This window comes from Peromyscus californicus, unplaced genomic scaffold (assembly GCF_007827085.1).
Source record: "Peromyscus californicus insignis strain IS unplaced genomic scaffold, ASM782708v3 Scaffold_6__1_contigs__length_162567912, whole genome shotgun sequence".
Lineage (NCBI taxonomy): Eukaryota > Metazoa > Chordata > Mammalia > Rodentia > Cricetidae > Peromyscus > Peromyscus californicus.
The window spans coordinates 137,604,534-137,627,313 of NW_026294584.1; the positions used below are offsets into that span (position 1 = coordinate 137,604,534).

The window sequence follows — 22,780 nt, forward strand, 5'->3', positions numbered from 1 at the left end:
TTGAGCTTGAGACAATGTAGCCAAGGATGACTTTGAACTTCTGATCCTTCTTCTCCCACCTGAGTGTTGGGATTACAGGTGTGCTCTGTTACACCTTGTCTATGTGCTATGGTTGGAACCAGGGCTCAGTACAACCAGAGCAAGCACTGAGCTAGGACTGAGGCTGCCAACTGAAGCTCGCCTCCAGTTCCTAGTGCTTTATTATTATGATTTTTTTCCTTTGAGACAAGTCTCACTATGCAGGTTATCTGTCCTAAACCGCTCACTCTGTAGACCAGCCTGGCCTTGAACTCAGGGAGATCCCCTGCCTCTGCCTCCTGAGTGCTGGGATTAGAGTCAGTCAGTCAGTCAGTCAGTCAGTCTCTCTCTCTCTCTCTCTCTCTCTCTCTCTCTCTCTGTGTGTGTGTGTGTGTGTGTGTGTGTGTGGTTTTTCGAGACAGGGTTTCTCTGTGTAACAGTCCTGGCTGTCCTGGAACTCACTTTGTAGACCAGGCTAGCCTCGAACTCACTGAGATCCATCTGCCTCTGCCTCCCGAGTGCTGGGATTAAAGGCGTGTGCCACCATGGCCCAGCGTTGTTATTTTTTATTGTAAAATACTTCAAACAGATACCAAAGTAGAGTGGATAAATAACAAACGCCTGGTTTCTATCACTTAACTTTATTTTGTTAAGCTTATTTTATTTGCCACTGAGCTTGTTTGGAGGTGGAAATAGTTGAGTGACTTTCCTAGACATCGCATCCCCTGTAAATTCGGCTTCAGTGTGCACCGCTAAGCGATGAGGACCTCTCCTCTAGTTCTCCACCATGCTGTTACCACGCCTTACACAGCACATAGAACTTCTCAGCAGCCCCTGAGATCGTGCCCATGTGCAAATTTTACAATTATTGAGCGAGAACTACTTTAAGTCCCTATGGGGTGGCCTCCTGAGAGACGGCGCGGCTCTGTGCCCCGCGATGAGTAGATCTGTACACTCTTCTGGTTTGCTTTTTGTTGCTGTGGTAAAGACCGTGGCTGAGGGACACCTCGAGAGGAGAGGCAGGCAGGAGCTGAAGCAGAGGCCATGGCGGAATGCTGCTCACTGACGTACTCCCCATGGCTTGCTCAGCCTGCTTTCTTTCCTTTTCTTCTTGAGACAGGATTTCTTTATGGAGCCCTGACTCTCTTAGAATTTACTCTGTAGACCAGGCTGGCCTGGAACTCAAAGAGATCTGCCTGCCTCCACCTCTTGAGTGCTGGGATTAAAGGTGGGTGCCACCATGCCCAGCTTCATCTTTCTTTCTTCCTTCCCTTACCCTCCCTCCCTTCCTTCTTTCCTTTCTTTCTTTCTTCCTTCCTTTCTTTATCTATTTATCTACCTATCTATCTACTTATTTATTAATTATGTATACAGTGTTCTACCTGCATGTGTCCCTGCAGGCCAGAAGAGGGCACCAGATCTCATTACAGATGGTTGTGAGCCACCGTGTGGTTGCTGGGAATTGAACTCAGGACCTCTGGAAGAACAGCCAGTGTTCTTAACCTCTGAGCCATCTCTCTAGCCTTCAGCTTGCTCTCTTAACCACCTGCCCAGGGATGGCAGTGCTCACAGTGGTTAGGGCCCTCGCACTTCAATCATTAATCAAGAAAATGACCCACAGACATGCCTACATGCCCAATCTGATGGAGGCATTTTCTCAATTGATGTTCCTTCTTTCCAGATGACCCTAGTTTGTGTAAAGTTGACATACAAGCAACCACACACACACACACACACAATTGCACATACATGCACATATTTTTGCATGTATGTGTGTTTGCGTTTGAATGTCCAAGTGTGTGTGTGTGTGTGTGTGTGTGTGTGTGTGTGTGTGTGTGTGTGTGCCTGTCTGTCTGTGTGAATGTGTAAATGTATATGCCTGTGTAGGTCTGAGATCAGTATCAGGTGTTTTCCACTTTATATATTGAAGCAAGGTCACACTTGAACCTAGGGCTTGCCTATTAGGTAAGTCTAGCTAGTCACCTTGCTCGGGAACCCCCCGCCCCTAGTACTGGGATTACAGGTGGCTGTACACCCACACAGCACTTACATAGCTGTTGGGGATTCGAACACCTGCTTCTTCACAATTGCACACCAAACACTTCTCCCAGCCGAGCCATCTTTCCAGCCCCAGTTCATATATCTTTAAAAAGAAGTTAGAAGTCTTGGTGGGCCTGAGAGTTCAAGAGGGGTGTCGGGCCTTCTCATCTGTTTGGTAGTTCATTGTAGGCAGCATGGGCTAGACAGAATGACGGGGGGGGGGGGGGGGGCACGAGGGCCTCAGTCACACTGCCTTTTTTGTCTGAGGTCTGTCATCCAGCTGAGAGAAAACATAACATTGATTGGGCCCCTTTCAGAACCTGCTGATCTGTCATGAGTTTCTCCTCCTCTGCCCCTTTCCTCTCTGCTCCTCCTTCCTCCCCCCAGGCCTCCTCTGCCATCCTCCTTTCCTGTTCCCTTCTCTCCCTTCTCCTTCCTTATTTATTTATTTATTTATTTATTTATTTATTTATTTATTTATTTATTTTTCTGAGACAGGGTTTCTCTGTGTAGCTTTGGTGCCTGTCCTGGATCTCGCTCTGTAGCCCAGGCTGGCCTCGAACTCACAGAGATCAGCCTGGCTCTGCCCCTAAGTGCTGGGATTAAAGGTGTGCGCCACCACCACCCAGCCAGAAAACAAAGTTTAAGAAAAGTATTTCATAATGTTTTAAGAAACTTAATGATTGGAGAGATGGTTTAGTGGTTGAGAGTTTATGGCTTTGTGTTGGCTTATTCGTAGTCATCCTGAGCTGCCTTTGGCCTGGGGGCTGCAGGCTACCCCTCTTAGTTAGCTCTTCCTTGCCCAGTTGGCTTGAGAAATCAATCAGTCTGTGTGCTGCTTCCCACCCAAGCTGCCTTTCCTGGTTGTGAAGACCAGCAGGCAGGGCAGTAGAGGGGGCTGCAGAGACAATCAGGAGGAGCAAACTGCTTGCTTAATAGCTTTGTTTTAGTTATAATTTAATTTTTAAAATTCATCTGCTATGTGACTTCCTTTGAAACTGATTCCAGCCCTATATCTAAATCCCCTAAAAGGAGCATGAAAGGTCACCAATGAGGTTTTTACAAATTTTTATTAACGTTTCCGTGGTCACCAGTGGGTCAAAGTTTTCCTCTTATTTAACTGCTTTTCTGGTCTGTTATCTCCAAGGAGGGACACAGGGTCCTTGCAGTCACAGAATATACTTTTGTCCTTTCAACTCTTCTGCCCCAGCTCTCTCATCCTGAGAGGTGTCATGTAGTGAAACTGTATAGCTCAAATCACTTACCTGCTTCCTCCTCCCCCTGCAGGGTTTTCCTCACTCCTGGGAGACATGCAGCCTTCTAACAACTACTACATGTACCAGCAGCCACCACCTCAGCAGCAGCAGCAGCCGCAGCAGCAGCAACAGCAACAGCAGCCGCAGCCGCCGCCACCCCAGCAGTCACAGCCACAGCAGCCCCAGGCACCCACTCAGGGCCCCTCCGCTGTAGGGGGTGCCCCTCCACTGCACACCCCAAGCCCTGATGGTTGTACGACACCAGGGGGAAAACAGGCTGGAGCTGAAGGCTACGGACCCCCCGGTGTGATGGCCATGCATCCTCCCCCACTGCAGCACGGAGGCTACCACCCTCATCAGCACCATGCCCACCCCCACCCTGCCCAGCAGCCACCGCAGCAGCAGCAAGCGCAGAGCCAGGCGCCCATCAACAGCTCTGGCTTTGGTGAGCACGGAGGGGACAGAGAAAGCTGGGAGGAGGGTGAGTGAACCGTGTTCTGCCGGCGTGGAGGAACCGTGGGTGCAAAAGCTAACAGTTGGTCTTTTAGGTTCAGTCTCTCACCCTCTTCCTTCATCTCAGCCGATGGAGTTGCTACACAAAGCCCTGTACTATGGAGGATTGAGGCTGGGGATTTCGTTGTTTCCCCTTCCTATTCATAGATGAATTAGCATTGTTTTGTATATTTGCCTCTGAACTGCTGGTGCTAAAAGAGCAGGTCACTCCGCCATTCCTGACTCTCCGGTGAGGGAGTCCACAGCTCTCTTGGGAACGCCGCTGTTACTCTGGGCGGGTAGCTGGGAGAAACTGGCATGTGCTGGCTGCTCTCTTACACCCTGTCTCACTACCTGCCTTTCTCTCCACAGCCTTTCCTCCAGACTGGTGCTCCAGTATCGACTCCTTAAAGGAAAGCTTCAAAATGGTGAACCGGCTCAACTGGTCGAGCATCGAGCAGTCCCAGTTCTCAGGTCAGCGCTTTAGGTCCACTCTGGAGCAGAGGGGGAGAGCATTGAGCAGTCCCAGTTCTCAGGTCAGCGCTTTAGGTCCACTCTGGAGCAGAGGGGGAGAGCATGGAGCAGTCCCAGTTCTCAGGTCAGCGCTTTAGGTCCACTCTGGAGCAGAGGGGGAGAGCATGGAGCAGTCCCAGTTCTCAGGCCAGCGCTTTAGGTCCACTCTGGAGCAGAGGGGGAGAGCATTGAGCGGTCCCAGTTCTCAGGCCAGCGCTTTAGGTCCACTCTGGAGCAGAGGGGGAGAGCATTGAGCTGTCCCAGTTCTCAGGTCAGCGCTTTAGGTCCACTCTGGAGCAGAGGGGGAGAGCATTGAGCGGTCCCAGTTCTCAGGCCAGCGCTTTAGGTCCACTCTGGAGCAGAGGGGGAGAGCGTTGAGCAGTCCCAGTTCTCAGGCCAGCGCTTTAGGTCCACTCTGGAGCAGAGGGGGAGGTTCCAGGACCCAGGTGATGCCCAAATGGGTGTGGGGCCGAGACTTTCATCACTTCTGCATGTTGTACAAGAAAGATATAAGTGTTTTCAGGTTTGACTCAAGTGTTTGCCCTTGTTCAGATACTACACTGCTTTATGCCAGTCATCTTTTGTCATGGGGAAGAGGAAAGGATCTTGGGGATTCAGACTCTGGACCACAGTTTTGTAGTTATGCTTCCTGTCAGAGACGATAGTGAATCCATTAAGTCACTTTGAACACTTTTATCCATTAGGGAGATGCAAATTAAAATAAAAATTTGGCAAGGAACAAATAGAATGGAAAGTTGAAAGGCGGAACTGTAAAAAGATGAACTCATGGCCTCTGGATGGTCATTTTGGGATTCCCCTTTAAGAAAAAAAACAAAGTAGTTTCAGTTTTGCAAGAAGCATCCTTAGCTAGAGTGAAATGAGTAGGCTTATTTCTAGTCTATTTTATTCTAAAATTGTGAGTACAGAATAAGGTTAAAGTAAGCAGTAAAAACTAATTAAAACCTGGCACATTTAATGATACTTGTCGTCATATCACATTTCAATATATACTTACATAAGCAAAAAAGAAAAAGGTATAAGTCATTATTGTTAGTGTACAATGCTGGTGGTCCAAGATGAGAGGGAACCGTGCACCAGGGTGGTGTGGTGGTGGCTTTGGTGGCTAGCTGCTCAGGGTTGGCCTGGCTGGTGTTCTCATCGTAGAGCTGATGGAGAGTCTACGGCAGGCCGAGCAGAAGAACTGGACCCTCGACCAGCATCACATCGCCAACCTGTGTGACTCCCTCAACCACTTCCTCACCCAGACTGGTCACATGCCCCCGCAAGGGGGCTCCCACCGACCACCTGCCCCTGCCCGCATCACTGACTCCTGTGCTCTCACCAGTGGCAAAGCGGAGCCATCCATGAACCAAGGTACTCCACAAAGCTGCCAGAGAAGTAGACTGGGAGGGAAGTGAAGGGTGAAGGGAAAAGAGAAATGAGGAAGCAATCTTACAGGCAGTGACCAGGCTGAGTCCTGGGACTGGTTTATTGACTGGACATCTGTCAACTCAATGAGCTCCTGCAGGAGGTCCTGAAGAACCGCAGAAGCAGCTGGCCTGTTCCTTTCCATGCCTTGGTTTGGGAGATCAAAGTTACTAATTAAAAAGGGAGGGAATTTATTAAAGAAAGTCCTTATTCCAAATTGTCCCAGTAATAATCTTCATACGAGGTGGGGGTCAAGCAGGGGAAAACAGACTGATGATCATGTTTATCATGTTTCTGGTTATTCTCAGATTTGATGTTTCACAGTTCTAGACCCCATCCCTTCTCACCCTAAGAACTGAGGACTGGTAGCTTCTGCAGAATGCTTCCTGCTTGCAGGAAGAGAGACAGAGACTGATGGGACAGGGAACGTGTTCTTTCTTCCTGCCTTGTTGACTGCAATAGTCCCCTAGTCAAGTAACTCGTGTTTTGCTTTGGCAGTGAACTCTTATGGGCATCCACAAGCCTCCCATCTCTACCCTGGCCCAGCACCTATGTACCCAATCTCCACCCAGGACACAACAGGATACAGTCGCCCAGGTAAGAGCTGGGAGGGTTTCACTGACAGACAAGCACGCTCGTCTCTCAGTGTTTTGCTTTCTTTCGGAATCCTCTCTCTGCCCTTCTGTCTGTACCTGCTAATGGGTGAGGGCATGGTTCCCAAGGCTGGAGGACAAGACGTGCTCCCCTCTAGGGAGGTGTCCTTCCGGTGAGACTAAGAAAGGCCGTTTTATTTCATTAAATTTGCTTTGTTTTATAGTGCTGGGAGTGGAGCCAGGACCTCACTCATACTAGACAAGGGCTTTACTTCTGAGCTATACCTCTAACCTGGGATTGCTTTAAAATTACTTCTGGGACTGGAGAGATGGCTCAGTGGTCAAGAGCACTAGCTTTTATTCCAGAGGACCTGGGTTTGATTCCCAGCCTCTACATGGCTTATATGGCTTACAATGGTTGATGACTCCAGTTCCTGGGGATCTGATACCCTCTTCTGGCCTCTCTGGCATTGCGTGAATATGATGCACAGACATACATGCAGGCAAAACACACAGACACATACAGTAAAATAATTTTTAAAAATTAAAAAAATTACCTTGTAACTGCAATACTGAAAGGAAGAATAATTATAAATGTTAGTGAAAGATAACTGTGAGGGATGTTTATGTCCAACTTTGGAATCAAGATGGAAGACAGGCAAATGAAATGAATGGCTGTTTCCCTGTCACCTCACCATTAGTGTCAGGGGTCTGGGGCAAACTATTTTTTTTTTTCCAATTGTGTTTTGCAGTGTTGGGGTTAAACTCTTGTATGCTGGGCAAGTACTGTACCACTGAGTGGCTTCCTCAGCATGGGATTGAACTGTCTTTGATGGTGGGGAGACACTGAACCCCTGTAGATGGTACACATGAACAGATTTCTCATGTTTAAATGTATTTCAGGAAATTCACTGTTGTCATTTTATTTGATCACAAGTAGTTCAGTTTTTTTTTTTTGTTTTTTGGTTTTTCGAGACAGGGTTTCTCTGTGTAGCTTTGCGCCTTTCCTGGAACTCACTTGGTAGCCCAGGCTGGCCTCGAACTCACAGCGTTTTTTTTTTAAATTTATTTATTTATGTATTTATGTATACACTGTTCCACCTGCATGTATGCCTGCACTCCAGAAGAGGGCACCAGATCTCTGGTGGTTGCTGGGAATTCAACTAAGATCCTCTGGAAGAGTAGCCGGTGCTCTTAACCTCCGAGGCATCTCTCCAGCCCAAGTATTTCAGTGTTTAGGATGATGTCTGTTTCTTTGTCCGTGCCCTGCAACTGTGACTTTCTGTGCTGCTGTTTCACATGATATCACCTCCTTAAGTTATTTTGTCAGGTAGAGTTTATGGCATGTGCTTTGGTGTGTTTCCTGAGGTGTCGCTGAATGAATAGTCTGTAACAGAAAGAACCCCAGGCTGATCAGTCTGGTGCTGTCTCTGTGTCCTTCCTGGTGTCATTGGGGCAGAACACTCCCCATCTAGACTGATGGACTTGCTTCTCATCCAGCTTCCTTTCTGGTCTGTCTTTCTTCTCGACAGCACACCACATGGTTCCGCGGCCGCCCGTCCCACCTCCTGGTGCCACTGAGGAGATTGCTGACGACTTCGACTGGGACTTGATCACTTAGTGAGTCAGAGTGGACGTCAGCCCAAGGCCTGGTGGTGGATTCTCGCCGTGGCGGAAGAACGGTCCCCGCCCATCCTCCCCAAACCTGTATATAGATATATAGCTTCTGTCTGTTCTCTCTGTCAGAGGAGCCACCGCGAGATGCTGCCGAAGATAACCCCTTTCCTTCCTCATTCTCCGGTTCCCTCCTAGTTCTTTTATTATTATTCTAATTATATTATTGTTATTATTGGTTATATACTGCCCAGTCTACTGCCCCTCACCATGGGCTATGCCCTCCTCTTTCCTATTTGAAATCTTCAGGATGCAAGATGAGGCTGTGGTAGCTATAGAGAAAGGTTTCGAATTTGAGTTCAGCTTTCTCTCTGAGAAACTCAATGCTGCTTCCACCTTTCAGCTCTAAATTGTGTTCTGTTCCTGTCTGTTTCAGGCTGGCCTGGATAGGCCTCAGCGAGTGGAGGGGTCTAAGACACTGCTTAGCAGCCATGACTTTGCAGGTTTTACTCAATGGTGCTAATTGTGTCCTGAACTCTTCCTTTATGTACCCAGTCTTTACTTTTTCTGGCAGTCCTCATTCCCCATAAAGGGTGGACTGGGACAGCTGAGTTGAGTAGAAAGTCATGGAGAAGTGACGGGGTGTAAATCTGCATGAGGTTGGGTGTGCACTGCCTTGTCAGGGCATCCCTGGCTTCCTCCTGCCATGTCAGGGCATCCCCGGCTTCCTCCTGCCATGTCAGGGCATCCCTGGCTTCCTCCTGCCATGTCAGGGCATCCCTGGCTTCCTCCTGCCATGTCAGGGCATCCCTGGCTTCCTCCTGCCATGTCAAGACATCCCTGGCTTCCTTCTGCCATGTCAGGGCATCCCTGGCTTCCTCCTGCCATGTCAAGACATCCCTGGCTTCCTCCTGCCATGTCAGGACATCCCTGGCTTCCTCCTTCCATGTCAAGACATCCCTGGCTTCCTCCTGCCATGTCAAGACATCCCTGGCTTCCTCCTTCCATGTCAAGACATCCCTGGCTTCCTCCTGCCATGTCAAGGCATCCCTGGCTTCCTCCTGCCATGTCAAGGCATCCCTGGCTTCCTCCTGCCATGTCAGGGCATCCCTGGCTTCCTCCTGCCATGTCAGGGCATCCCTGGCTTCCTCCTGCCATGTCAGGGCATCCCTGGCTTCCTCCTGCCATGTCAAGGCATCCCTGGCTTCCTCCTGCCATGTCAGGGCATCCCTGGCTTCCTCCTGTCATGTCAGGGCATCCCTGGCTTCCTCCTGCCATGTCAGGGCATCCCTGGCTTCCTCCTGCCATGTCAGGGCATCCCTGGCTTCCTCCTGCCATGTCAGGGCATCTCTGGCTTCCTCCTGCCATGTCAGGGCATCCCTGGCTTCCTCCTGCCATGTCAGGGCATCCCTGGCTTCCTTCTGCCATGTCAGGGCATCCCTGGCTTCTTCCTGCCATGTCAGGGTATCCCCGGCTTCCTCCTGCCTTGTCAGGGCATCCCTGGCTTCCTCCTGCCATGTCAGGGCATCCCTGGCTTCCTCCTTCCATGTCAAGGCATCCCTGCTTCCTCCTAGCTAATACTCTCAGGTTAGCTTGAATGGGAGGGCATGAGGACCACTGTTCATCATAGGTTCAGCCTCTTGGAAACACTTTCAATTTAAAGCATTTGGCTTTGAGAAAAGTTCTTTCTGAGAATTAACTGTGGCCATTACTGCATATGTAAATTGTCTTCCATCTTCTTTTCCCCTTCAGCAAATACGATTTTGTCTTCCTGTAGCTGTTTGTCCAAATCATCCCCCTGTCTTACTTTCTTCTCCCATTTTCTGGCATTCTCAAATGACAAGAGGAAGCCATTCTCACTCCGAGTTTTTTCATGTCCTCGACATGCTGCGAAAGCCTCTTTCCTTGTCATAGCAGACTCTGCCCGTAGTCTTGCTGATAGGAGGGTGGGGAGAAGGAAGGGGATTGGCGTAGATACGGGCAGGGAATGTGCCGTTTGTTTAATTACGCAGGGAGCGCTTCTCTTGAAATCCCTGTCAGTGGGACTGAAGCTTTTGATTTTGACAGGCAATGAAAATCATAGGAGGGAAGTTAATATGGAGACAGGATGCAGTAAAGGCAAGGGGCACTCCCAGGCGTGGGGATGAGTAACCTCCTTTAACAGCAAGTGGCCATGACTTACTGCTGCAGAGTTCTTAGTGAGTGTGTTTGTTGAATTTGGCTTATGAGAGGGAAGACCAAGTTTACTTCCATTTTTCTGAAATGGCCAAAATACATAGTTTAGACAAGGCCAATCTCTTTGTGCTTTCTGATTTTTGTTCGTTTTCTTTTCTTCACCCATGATTTCCAAGATACTGGGCTTCCCATCCCGATTTCCCCCTCATCAACCCCTTTCCTTTCTTCAGAAGGGGGTTAATATATGAGATTGGTGAGGTCCAGTGAGGCTAGGTGAAGGGGCAAGACAGGGCAGTTCACTAAAGAGCACTTTATTTCTTTTGAAGCCTTTGTAAGGAAAAACGAGGGGGGTGGGGTATAAGAAAAAACAAATGCCCTACAACACAGTGGAAGATGGTACTGGAGAGCATTTGGTGGGGTTGAAGTATGATCAGTGTTTCCCACTGGGGAAGGGAGTGTTTCTCTCGAGGGTGGCACATGCCATTGCCCGGTGCCCGATTAGACATCTCCTTATTCCTTCCTTCGGGTATATTCTACGCAGCTTCCCTTTGGTTTTCCTCAACATCTTGCCTTTTCAGAGTAACACTCCTCTTTCTAAACACCTTCCTGGTCAGATCTGTATGAGTTTGGGAAGGGTAGGCTGAATCATACTCCTAAATGCCCCTGGCTCCTCCGTGTCTTGAGAACTAGTCTCATGAAGGGCCCCGGTGGGCAGCCAGAGCAGCTGACGTATGGGGCTGGGGCCTGGAGACTGGCCTTAGGCCTCCTGGGGTTCCAGCTCTCCTCCACCAGGCTCAGGCTTGGAAAATGGCACAGGACAAACTTGATTCCCTTTGGGCCTCAGTTTCCCATCCCCTCCATGATGTGGAAAGAAAACTATTTTGTTGGTCCGGTGTTGCTGGACGTGAAGTTTAGTCATTGTTGTTGTCTTGGGTGATGTGTGCAAAATTGTAGGAGTCACTGCCTATAAGAGGGAATAAGGGAAAAAGCAGAGGAGAAGGACAAAAGGAGAAGTCATTTGGTATTGATCTACCTATCCTAGGCTTCCTCTCCTCAACTCCCATGTTTCTGGTTTGGTGAGTTCTTCATACCACCCATAATGCTTTGCATTGGTGCAGGCTGGGAAGAGGGTGTATAGGCTCACAACTTGATTTTTTTTTTTGCATGCTTTCTTAATAAAAAAAAAAAAAAAAAAGGAATGTTTCCAGTTCTTATCTTATTGGTACTCCTCTCCAATTTCTTTTTGCCAGGGTGGGAGAGGAGAAATGTGAAAGCGCTCGGCTCCTGCTGGCACCCTGCCACCCCTCGCCCATCCTTGCCACTGGGGTTGCGTAGCCTACCCTGACTGTTTGTGAGAGTGATGAAGAAAAGAACTAGGCATGGATTTCACAGCTCGTCTTTAAAATGCTATTAAGTGTAGTTACGTCGTGTTGGCAGTCGGTGGTGAGCAGGCCCACCAACACGTTTGCATGTTGTTTAAAGAGTGGACACAAAGCCCCACCCCTAACCCAGAGTCTGTTTGCATCTGGTACCTGCTGAAGAAGGAAAAACCAGTTTTCTCTAGTGCAGTGCCGCTGTGCATATAAACCACACTCCAGGGCAGGCCCCATGCTGGGAGCAGCTGGCCAACACGGAACAGACTCCATGTTTTCTTATGTATTGTTGTTTATTTGTTTTTGTTTCTCTGTGCAATGGTCCTGGCTGTCCTGGGATTCACTCTGTAGACCAGGCTGGCCTCGAACTCACAGAGATCCATCTGCCTCTGCCTCCCGAGTGCTGGGATTAAAGACGTGTGCACCACCACTGCCTGACTTTTTTGGTAGTTATCGTCTTAGGATTTTCCTTTTTTAGTTTGTGTGTCTGTTTTGATTTTCATCTTTTGTTGTTTTTTCCTTTTTATGAGAGAAAGAACATGAAGTTGTGTGGGTGGGTATGTGGGGAGGATCTTGAAGGAGTTGGGGGAGGAGAGGTAATATGATCAACGTATATTGTCTATTTTTTATGTATAGTATATAACTTTAAAAAAGATTCAGGATACTGTACTGTAGGGAGGGGTTGGGTCTGTGTTTCAGACTTCCTAGAGGTGAGAGTAGAAAACAGGTAAAGATACTTACAGAGTTGTAAATCTGCAGTGAGGGGATCTAATTGTAAAACTTTCTTCAGAGTACAATCCCAAAGTAAGCAGAGTACTTGGAAGAAGTCAGTTATTGCCAGAATTACTATACTTTCAGTCTTCATGTTATGCCAAGATTATTACCCTGCTGCCCTTTACAGTAGCCCAGGATCTGACATCCAGAGCCTTAGAGGACCAGAAACCTGGCTTCGCTTCACAGCGAGGCTGCCGTCACTCACCGTGGGTCTGTTTGCTGCATATTTGCGCAGACACACATGCAGGCGAAATGCTCATACACATAAAATAAAGTCTAAAAGCAGAATGAAAAGGATCGGTGAGTCCCTGAGCCTTGTGGATAAAAGTGTTTATTCATATGGAATATATAAGCTTACATTGGAAAGGTAAAACTGCAGTCTTCTACCCAAAATTACCTCGCAACAAAAAAGAATCTTAGTCATTTGAAATTTTTCTGTTTAGTAGTTTATAAAACAGTTGTAGCCTAAGACCCTTCCCTCCACAACAGAACAAATGTTTTACAAGACTAAGATACATTCAATTTTCTGTCAAGCTTGAATTTTCAATGACTTAACACGTGAACATATACACATAAGTATAGAAATACTAGGGGCTGGAGAGATGACTCAGCAGTTAAGAGCACTGGCTGCTCTTCCAGAGGACCTGGGTTCTATTCCCAGCAACCACATGGCAGCTCACAACTGTCTGTAACTCCAGTTCCAGGGGATCTTACACCCTCACACAAACATACAGGCAGCCAAAACACCAATACACATTAAAAAAAAATAAAGAATAGAATAGAATACAAGATGGTGGGAGTTGCTAATTTTTTAAAATTAAACTGAAAGTTTAGTGCAGTACTATGTATAATAGCTAAGATGCAGACCTGTGGAGGTGTCTGTTAGCAGTTGAGTGGATAATGGCACTATATACACATACCCCATACAGTGTTATGAGCCGTAAGATGAGTGAAATCCTGTTATTAGCCCAAAGGATGGAACTGGAGGACGCTCTGAGTAAGATGAAGTACACACAGAAGTACCACATAGTCTCATATATGACAGCCAAAAATGTCAACCTGAGCAGGCTGGGGAGTAGCTCAGCTGTTAGGATGCTCAGTCAGCATGCTGGAAGCCCTGGTTTTGATTCCCAGCACCCTGTAAGACTGGACATAGTGGTCCCGGCCTGTAATCCCTGCGTGGGAGGTGGAGGCAGGAGGATTGGAAGCTCTTTGGTTGCATAGCAATTTTGAGGTCACCTTGGATTCTTGAGATCTTGTCTTAAAGAAAAAAAAAAGTCAACCAGAAAGAATAATGATTAAGCAGGGTATGGGGGTTGAAGCGTGAATGCTGTGCACATATGGATCAGTCACATTGAACCTTAGATGGACAATTGCTGTGTGTTAATATAAAAAACTGAAAGGACAGAGAAAAGCAGTATGTTATCAAAATGTGTGGACAAGAAAATTGTGTCGTCAGCTGGAGGTGCTGGTGCTGCGGTCTAGTGCTGTAGCAAGAGACCTGTGAGTCTGAGGCTAGCCTGTGCTACCTAGAGAGACCCTGGTTCTAAAGCAAACACAATCTAGCAACAAAAAGTGAAAGAAAAAGGAGAGTCATGGACAAATGAAAGTATGATATTCACTGATCAACACTGGGATGTTGATGAAAATATGAAAGTGGATAAAATCCTCATGTTTCAAAATAAACATTTTTATCCTGTCTACAAAAAACAGCAGTGTAAGCACAAGATTTAGGCACATCGTGGTAAATGTCAGAATACACAGCTCTCATTCTTGCAAAGGTGCTTTCCTGAAGTGAGAGGGCACTGGAGAAAGAGGCCTTTGTACTTCATTACTCGTTAATTCCTTTACAATTGGGTGCGTATGTTACGTTAGAATACCATGGTCCAGATAAACATTAATTGGAAAAAAATTCCCAAAGAGAGCGCACTTTTGTCATACAAGATACCTAGACTCGTGTTTCAAACCTTTTGATGGTATTGCATCAGAGGGCAGTGACCTCAGTGAGGTGAGGAATGACAGTCCCACCCTTCATCTCGCCTTCCGCCGAGTTTGGGGTGAGGAGAAAAGCATCTTTAGAACACTGCTTTATTCTATGTGAGGCTCAAAGTCTAACGTGGAAGACTAAGAAAGGGGGGCCAGGCACAGTGCTGCATACCCCCATCCCCAGCAGGAGACAGAAAGACCCTGTGTGGAAAACAAAAAGGGAATTCAGGAGTTTAAGAAATGGGACATTGAGGGCCATGGTAGCACACACCTTTAAATCCCAGCACTCAGGAGGCAGAGGCAAGTGGATCTCTGTGAGTTCGAGGCCAGCCTGGTCTAGAGAGTGAGTTCCAGGACAGCCATAGTTACACAGAGAAACCCTGTCTTGAAAAAACAAAAACAAGCTGGGCGGTGGTGGCGCACGCCTTTAATTCCAGCACTCGGGAGGCAGAGCCAGTCGGATCTCTGTGAGTTCCAGGCTACCCTGAGCTACCAAGCAAGTTCCAGGAAAGGCACAAAGCTACACAGAGAAACCCTGTCTCAAAAAAAAAAAAAAAAAAAAAAAAAAAAAGAATGAAAAAACACACACAGAAAAAAACCAAACAAACCAAAAAAACGGGACATAGATGGCTCTATGAACAGGCGGAATACATAGGGAAGAGAACACTCCAAACCACAGCTTCCAAAACACTCCACGAGTAGGAAAGTGTTCATGTGCGTCTGTGCTCATTTAGGGGTAATCATGGGCACCTGGAATTATCCGAGGATGCTTCCAGTGGCAAGCATTTGGCGCTGTTTTCTGTTCCAGTCTCTACCTCATCACTGCTTGCTTTCATGGGCCTTTTCTTTAGTGTGTCTTTTATTTTTCTCCACTTAAAACCGTCACCACCGTAAAGCTGTACAATAAATGAATGTCTTTCACTCAGGACAATAAAAGCAGCCTTCTGTGCAAACTAAAAGATGATTTAGATGATGCTAAGGAAAAAAAGATTAATATTGAAAACAGATGGGTAAGTTATTTATCTCACACTGCTTAGTTAGGGATAGGAACAGACTAAGCCAAATGACTGTAAAACTTAATGTTAATCAGAAACAAGAGGGCCCTGTTAAAACACTAGTCCCCATGGGCCAGAGATTCTGAGTCAACAAGCCTGGGATGGGACTTCGCATCTTTAATGTTTGCAAATGATGTTATGTCAATAGTCAGAGACCCCTCTCCAAGGGCCACCAGATTGTCTAAAGTGCCCTGCTCACCATGCCGTCCTTTACCGGTATTCATTCACCTGAGGACATCTGCTTAGGTCCCCAGCTCCACATCTTCACACACCTGTACTCATATTGTTTCTTTTTGAAGAGGCTTTGTCCTGGGTACAGCTGGTAGAGTGTGTGAGCTCTTCACTGAAGGCTGCCTCCAGAATGCCCTTTATGGACTGTTTTGCTTTCTTCCTAAAGTCTTTCCCCAAAAGGGCATAAAGGAAGGGGTTGAAGCAACTATTGGCAGATGCTAAAGCAATGGATATGTTGTCCCAGGATAACACAGCTTGCCTCAAAGGAGTTCCTAGGTCATCAAGCAATAAAAGGACTCCAACAATATGGTATGGAGTCCAGCAGACAAAAAAGACAGTCACCACCACCAGGGCCACTCGAAAGGTTTTGCTCCGAGACTTGGTGAAGTTGACTTTTCGCATTCGGAAGACAATGAGGCTGTAACAAGCCACCATGATAAAAAGTGGCACCAGGAAGCCCACCACCAGCCTTGTGATGGTCATTGCCGCCAGAGGTGTTAGTGCATGATTGTTATACGTGGACTGGGCAAAATAATCATCCTGGAAATCTTGTGACTGCTCAGGGTGAGATACATAACTGTTAGAAGCAGGAGGGGAAATCTGTATGTGAGCAGAGAGAAAAGCGTCGGGGTTCTGTGTGTTGGTTCTGTGATCTTCAACAGGAAACCCACTGGGTGTGGCAGCTATGAGCACACCGGGAGCTTTTACACTGTAATGGGGCTGTTGACTAGATAGTCTTGCTGAATCTAGAGGGAATGGATCTTCAGAAGATCTTTGGAATGTTGGTGACTGGAGGCTAGTGACAGCTGTCCAAAGGTGATCACCTATTGGTGAAGAGGAAGGCCTGTCATCCATTTGTCCTGTTAGCTGAGCAGTGGAGTTGTAAGTAGAATTGTTTTCTGGTAGATCTATATCGTACGTGTAGTCCCAATAATCAAAGGGCCTGTGGGAATCAACATTATAGGTACATAGAGTACGATCATCTATACTGATCAGCTCTCGGTATACAAATACTGGCACACACATCACAAAGGCCACCACCCAGACACATGCGCAGATGGCGAAGGCCGTTCTCACATTCCGATGGTTCTGGCACCAGATTGGCTTGTGCACCATCAGACAGCGGTCCAGACTAATGGCGGTAAGCAGGAAGACACTGGCAAACATGTTGAGGACGATGATGGATGGGATAAGTTTGCATAGGAACAAGCCATAGGGCCAGTGTCCTTGGAGAATCAGGTGAGCCAGGGAGAAGGGCAAGGAGAGGCAGCAGAGGAAGTCGGCCAGGGTGAGATGGAGAAACCAAACTGTGTTCACGGTCCGCTTCATCTTTAGGCCAGCCACCCACAGCACCAGCCCATTGCCTGGCAGTCCCAGTAGGCAAGTGAGGATGAGAATGACCATGGAGAGAATGTCTTGGGATTTAAACAGATGCGGTGAGTATGCATCAGTTGAATTGGTGTCAGCAGAGGAGGACTCCATTGCTAAACCTGCAAAAAGACGAAGAAAATGTTAAAGCGCGTAGTAACTATAAAAACAGGTACTGTTAGGAGGCCTTCTGCGGTGATGCAGCCTCTCAATGCCCGAGGCTTTCAGGAGTCTGGTTTGCATTCCTTCACCAGACAGTTTAAAATCTAGGATGTTGATTTAAATGTGTATCAAAAAGGTAACTTCATTTGGGAGTTCATATCAACTCAAATCTTGCCTCCCCCTTTTTTTGTTATACCCCCTGTGTTTTTTGTTGTTTGTTGTTGTTTTTTTCCAGTGCTGAAATTCAAGCCTAGGGCCAGCACCTGCTGGGCAGCACTCTACTGAGTTACAGCCTCACCCCTGGGCTTTTTGGCACAGGATCTCCATGTTGTTCAGGCAGGCTGGCTTCCAACTGGCTGCATTGTGGAGTAAACTGACTTGAACCCCTGATCCTCCTGTCTGACTTCTGAGTGCTGGGATGTTCCTCATTTCCACAGCTTCTTTCTTCACTCAGTGTCCGCCACTAACACTGAACAGATGTCTAAATGGACAAGGACTTCTAGGCGGACTCTCCCTAGACTGAAGTCATCAGAGGACTTTAGAAAGCTTCGCCACACGGACAACAGCATATAAACGTTGAACTTTGCATATTGTCATTTCAGTTATTTACCTGTTTAGTGTGTGTGTGCGTGTGTGTGTGTGTGTGTGTGTGTGTGTGTGTGTGTGTGTGTGAAACCACAAGGTTTCAGTCCATAACCCAGGCCATCCCCGAACTTGCAGCAACCTGCCTAAGCCTCCCAAGTAGTGAGAGTACAGGCAAGAGTCAAAATTCCCAGCTCTTTTTAATGTCCTTTCACTTGTCACAGTGTCCTCCAAGTAGATGTGTCAGGAGTTGCTCTTAAAGGCTAGGGATGCCTCTTGGTGACTGCCTCTAATCCTAGCACTCAGTCACAAGGCGTAAGGATCGCCACCAGTTCAAAGTCAGTGTGGGCTGCATAGGAAGAGCCTGTCGATATTCCAACGTGTATGTGTAGCGTATTTTATTTATCTAGTAATCTAACAATAGACATTTGGAGTGCTTCTACCTTTAGGGCATTTAAATACTCTATGGCTATATTTCTCTGTTTTCTATTGTTGCAATAAAACCCTGACCAAAAGCAACTTGGAGAGGAAAGGGTTTATTTCTTACATGGTCCAGGTCAGAGTCCAGTGAGGGAAGCCAAGGCCGGGGCCTGGAGGCAGTGACTGAGCAGCCAGAGGAACGCCGTTTGCTGCTTGCTTCTCACCGCTGCTCACCCTGTTTCCTTATTCGTCCCAGGACCATCTATCCGCCCAGTGCGGACAGTGGGCTGGACCCTCCCACATCTGCGGTAATCAACGCAATGCCCAAGGAGTTGTCTACAGGCCAGTCTGATGGGGACACTTTCTCAACTGAAGTTCCTCTTTCCAGATAACTCTAGCTTGTGTCGGGTTGAGAGAGAGCCACCCAGGACAGCAGTTACAGACACAGCGCAGAGCACTTTCTAGACTTACTGTTTCAGTTAAGCCCCCACATCACACAGGAAGATTTAATTTAAGGAATACCAAGTTTTTATCCAATTATTTTCCAATTTTCTCCCTAAATACCTTTTTTTTAAATAAAAGTTTTCATGTTTTTAATTATTTAGTCAATCTTTTATTTTTATGTGTTTGTGGTCATGTGAGCTTATGTGCCCCACGTGCATTCGTGATCCTGTGGAGCAGAAGAGGGTATAGGGTTCCCTGGAATTGGAGTTACAGACAGTTGTGAGTTGCCATGTTGGTGCTGGGAATTGAACCCAGGTCCTCTGGAAGAGCAGCCAATGCTCTTAACCCCTGAGCCATCTCTCTAGGTCCTAAATGTCTTTCATAAGTGGTTTCTCCACAGTGATCTAAGCTGTGACCATACTACTCATTAGGGTGTTGGTTCTTTTTGTTTGTTTGTTTTGTTTTGTTCTTTTCAAGACAGGGTTTCTCTGTAGCTTTGAAGCCTGTCCTGGAGCTTGCTCTGTAGCCCAGGCTGGCCTGGAACTCACAGAGATCCGCCTGTCTCAGCCTCCTCGAGTGCTGGGGTTAAAGGCCTGCGCCACCACCACCCGGTAGGGTGTTGGATCTTACCTTTAACACAGCTTCTCTTTCAAGGCCAACAGCTTGTTTGAGGGCTTGTTATTCTGTTTTGCTTGTTTGTTTGAGACAGGGTTTCTTTGTGTAGCCCTGGCTGTCCTGGAACTCACTCTGTAGATCAGGCTAGCCTCAAACTCAGGGATCTACCTGCCTCTGCTTCCTGAGAGCTGGGATCAAAGGCGTGCACCACCCTGCCTAGCTTGAATTATCAATCTTAACTCTCTTCTTTGTGGTTCGGGTTTACTTTGTCTTCTGTTCCTATTACTCTGCTAAAATTGCATTGAGAACTCAAACCCAAACCGATTTCTCTGTCTTCCACAACATAGTTCTTAGCAGTCTCTCCTCCTGCTCTATGTGACATCCTCCCAATTAATGCCATTTTATAAACATTTCTAAATGAGGCTAATGACTTCCGTTTAGAATTGTGCCCCTTGTATGGCTTCTTCCATTCTCTACACTAAATTTCTATTTGTTAAAATACTTACTCTTCAAGGCTAAGATCAATGCATTCTATCTGAAATATTTTTTTATAATCCCTTGAAGATTCTTCAGTCTCTTCCTTGCACGTGTGTGCACCCACACGTGCATATGCCTGTTTGAGTGTGTGGTTGAGTCTTTTCTGATGTGTGCTGTGAGGTGGCATATTTTATCTTATGTTGTAATTCTTATAGTGGCCCTAAACTGTGTGGTGGTAATGACAAGATGTGTTTACAAATGCCTATTCCACAGGGTTTACCATATGGGTGAATGGTCACTTCTTTTCTTTTGGTTTTTCTGAGATGAAGCCTGATCATATAGCCCAGGCTGGCCTCAAACTGGAGATCTTTTGCTTCCATCTACCAAATGTTGGGATTACAAGGCATGCACCACCATGATCAGGAGAATGATTACTTCTCAGGTTTCAATTTTTCATTTTCAATTCCATTTAAAATTTTAGTTCTTAGCCTTTTCATTTTTACCCAGATGGCTTCCTTAAATTCTATACTGTCTCTTCTAATTTCTGTTTTGTTTTTAAACTCCCAATTTAAAAAAAAAAATTTCTACCTTTTAATCAATACAAGGTTGGTTTTATATACCAAAACAAAATATGCCATTTAATATAATTTTAATACATCATTTCAAAATACAGCCTCATGATCTGCTTAGTTTGACTAACACTGAGCTGTTCATTTTGAAATACAGCTTTTAAAATGAGAACTCAAATGGAATTATGCTCCATAGATGAACAACGTCACTCCCAGTAAATTCTCAATTATTACTGAATATAAGAACACTCTACTTTTTTTTTTTTTTAAATGGAAGCTCAGACATTTGGAAGTGATTCTGCTGAGCTTAACAAAGTTTGACGCATGCAAGGTCTTACATGAGAAGTGGAAGTTAAAATAACAAGTCAGCAAAATGAAGAAGGGAGAAATGATTCCCTTCCTCCTGTCTTTTTCTACTCAGATCCCCGAATCCTCCCAGTTCCTAAGGTGATTGGCAGGAGTGCTGATCTACTGTGCCATCCCAGCGTTGGTGCACAGGATCCAAAGATATTGAGAGAAAAACAGCCAGAGATTGCTAGGAACACAAGAACACACAGAAATCATCTCTGCTCACTTTGCAGTTTTTGATGCTGAAACTCAGGGGATTGTGTGGCCTTCGCATGGCCACAGCTGGGAGGAGCCGCCGGCCCTTCATCCAGTGACTATTAGGCCAATGTTCTTTTTACTGCAAGGATCACACAGCCGAGGAACTTGATAATAAAGTGGAAAGTGCAACTTCAAATAATAAAAGTTGAAAAGAACAAGACCCCAGTATAAGAGAAACTGAGTTTTATGCTGTGAGTTATACTTTAAAAATCACAAATGATCTGCTTTGAAAGTGTATGCAAGCCAGGCCTTAAAAAGTCACCCAGAGCAAGATCACAGTTCATAGTCCCCCAAATTTTGAGAAACAAAAACAAAAACAAACAACCCCCCTCCCTCTATGTTTAAGATTATTAGTTGTTTTTTAAGATTTTAGTATTGAGTTAGCCAGTAGCAATTAAAAAGATATGTAAAATCCTAGAACTAAAATTTACCTATGATGAGTAAAGAAAAGCGGATTCTCAAATCAAATACTAATTATAGGATGATAGAACCAGCAGTGCGAGGGAAGAGCTCAGAGATTTGAAATTCAGAGAGAGAGACAGATGGGGAGCTGCATATGGGTATATACATATACATATAAATAAGGTGTATACCTGTGATCAGTGACTGGAAAATAAAACTAGTGGGAACAAACAGAACCAGAGATCAGGAGAAACAGTCATTTTATGAAAGAGGATAAATGACATAAATATTCATTATTATTTTCAGAATGAAAATATTAAAAGCAAAGACAGATAGAATGTATAGTATTTAGAAAAAAAGAAAAACGGACATGGGGATAAGCAGGAGGAATAAAAGTTAGGGCAAGAGCCGGGCATGATGGCAGCGCACACCTTTAATCCCAGCACTCAGGAGGCAGAGGCAGGATATACATACATCTCTGGGAGTTGAAGGCTAGCCTGGTCTGTGTAGTGAATTCCAGGCCAGCCAAGACTGCATGATCAAGACTCTCTAACAATAAAAACATAAAGACTAGAAGGACATAGAAGATAATGAACTCGAAACCATTGTGCTTGAATAGTACAGCGGGCTAGCCAAAGCACAAGCTATCGTGTTCATCTAGGGTTTCTTACCGAACACACTGAGATGAAGCAGAGGGCTCCGGTCCCGATCTGCAGGTCACCAACAAATCCTATCTGCTCCCCACGCTTAGCTGAGATGAAGTCATGAAGTCCATTGGACAAGTTGCTGAGCGCCGACTTTCCCTACGGTAAAGGGAACTCGGGATCTAGACGGCCATCAGACTGCACAGGAAGGGCCTCTCTCTGTGAGTCACGTCTTCAACTTAGGCGGTTTAGATAAGAAAAGCAGAAGGACAGAGGAGGGAGTGGAATGCAGATGTTCTCTGCCCGAGCTGGTCGTCCTAGCTACCAGAATGCTGAGGCAGGAAGCGAGAAATTTCCAGGCCTGCCTGGGCTACAGAGTGAAGTTTTTGTTTTTCCTTTTAAATTCATTTTTATGTATGTGTGTGTCACATGTTAATGGGTGCTCACAGAAGACAGAAGAGGAGGCTAGATCCGTTGGAACTGGAACCTGACCTGGGTGCTGGGAACCGAGGGTCCTCTGCCAGAGCAAGCCCCATAGAGTGAGGTGTTTAAAAGATTTATTTATTTTATTTTATGTGTAAGAGTTTTGTATATATATATCTCTTCCCAGCCTCTAGAGTGATTTTTTAAGGCCAACTTGAGAATGTTACCAAGATCTTATTTCAAAATAAAAAATAATTAAAGGTCTCGGGATGCAGATCAGCGGCGACCACTTCCCTACTATACTCAGGCCTGTGTTTAATCCCAGCACAGGAGCAAGAAAGTGTGTGTGGGTGGTGGGGGTGGATATGATCAAGATACATTGTACACATATGTATTTGTTAAAGAACAACTAAGAACACAGCCGGGCGGTGGTGGCCCACGCCTTTAATTCCAACACTCGGGAGGCAGAGGCAGGTGGATCTTTGTGAGTTCGAGGCCAGCCTGGTCTACAGAGCAAGAT

At 46.3% G+C, this 22,780-nt stretch overlaps 2 protein-coding genes across 6 annotated transcripts in view; one reads left to right on the forward strand and one right to left on the reverse strand.

The window, feature by feature from the left end:
- Window positions 1–12,573, forward strand: part of Foxj2 (forkhead box J2) — a 28,302-nt gene extending 15,729 nt beyond the window's left edge. For 3 of the 5 annotated variants that reach the window (XM_052720300.1, XM_052720299.1, XM_052720302.1), the window contains 5 exons: window positions 3,346–3,795; window positions 4,179–4,280; window positions 5,484–5,693; window positions 6,246–6,344; window positions 7,873–10,554. In XM_052720300.1, coding sequence (XP_052576260.1) covers window positions 3,346–3,795; window positions 4,179–4,280; window positions 5,484–5,693; window positions 6,246–6,344; window positions 7,873–7,961 — 950 coding nt within the window. In that variant the 3' untranslated portion in view covers window positions 7,962–10,554. Of the gene's footprint in view, window positions 1–3,345; window positions 3,796–4,178; window positions 4,281–5,483; window positions 5,694–6,245; window positions 6,345–7,872; window positions 10,555–11,379 lie in introns of those variants that run through there. The other 2 variants (XM_052720301.1, XM_052720304.1) reach the window with 2 other exon arrangements.
- A 2,271-nt stretch (window positions 12,574–14,844) lies between these two features.
- Window positions 14,845–22,509, reverse strand: LOC128098703 (C3a anaphylatoxin chemotactic receptor-like). The gene is made up of 2 exons (XM_052720035.1): window positions 21,865–22,509; window positions 14,845–17,038 (listed from the first exon to the last, which is right to left on the reverse strand). The coding sequence occupies exon 2, from the start codon at window positions 17,028–17,030 to the stop codon at window positions 15,582–15,584; it is 1,449 nt and encodes a 482-aa protein (XP_052575995.1). The 5' UTR covers window positions 17,031–17,038; window positions 21,865–22,509; the 3' UTR covers window positions 14,845–15,581.
- Between the last annotated feature and the right edge of the window lie 271 nt (window positions 22,510–22,780).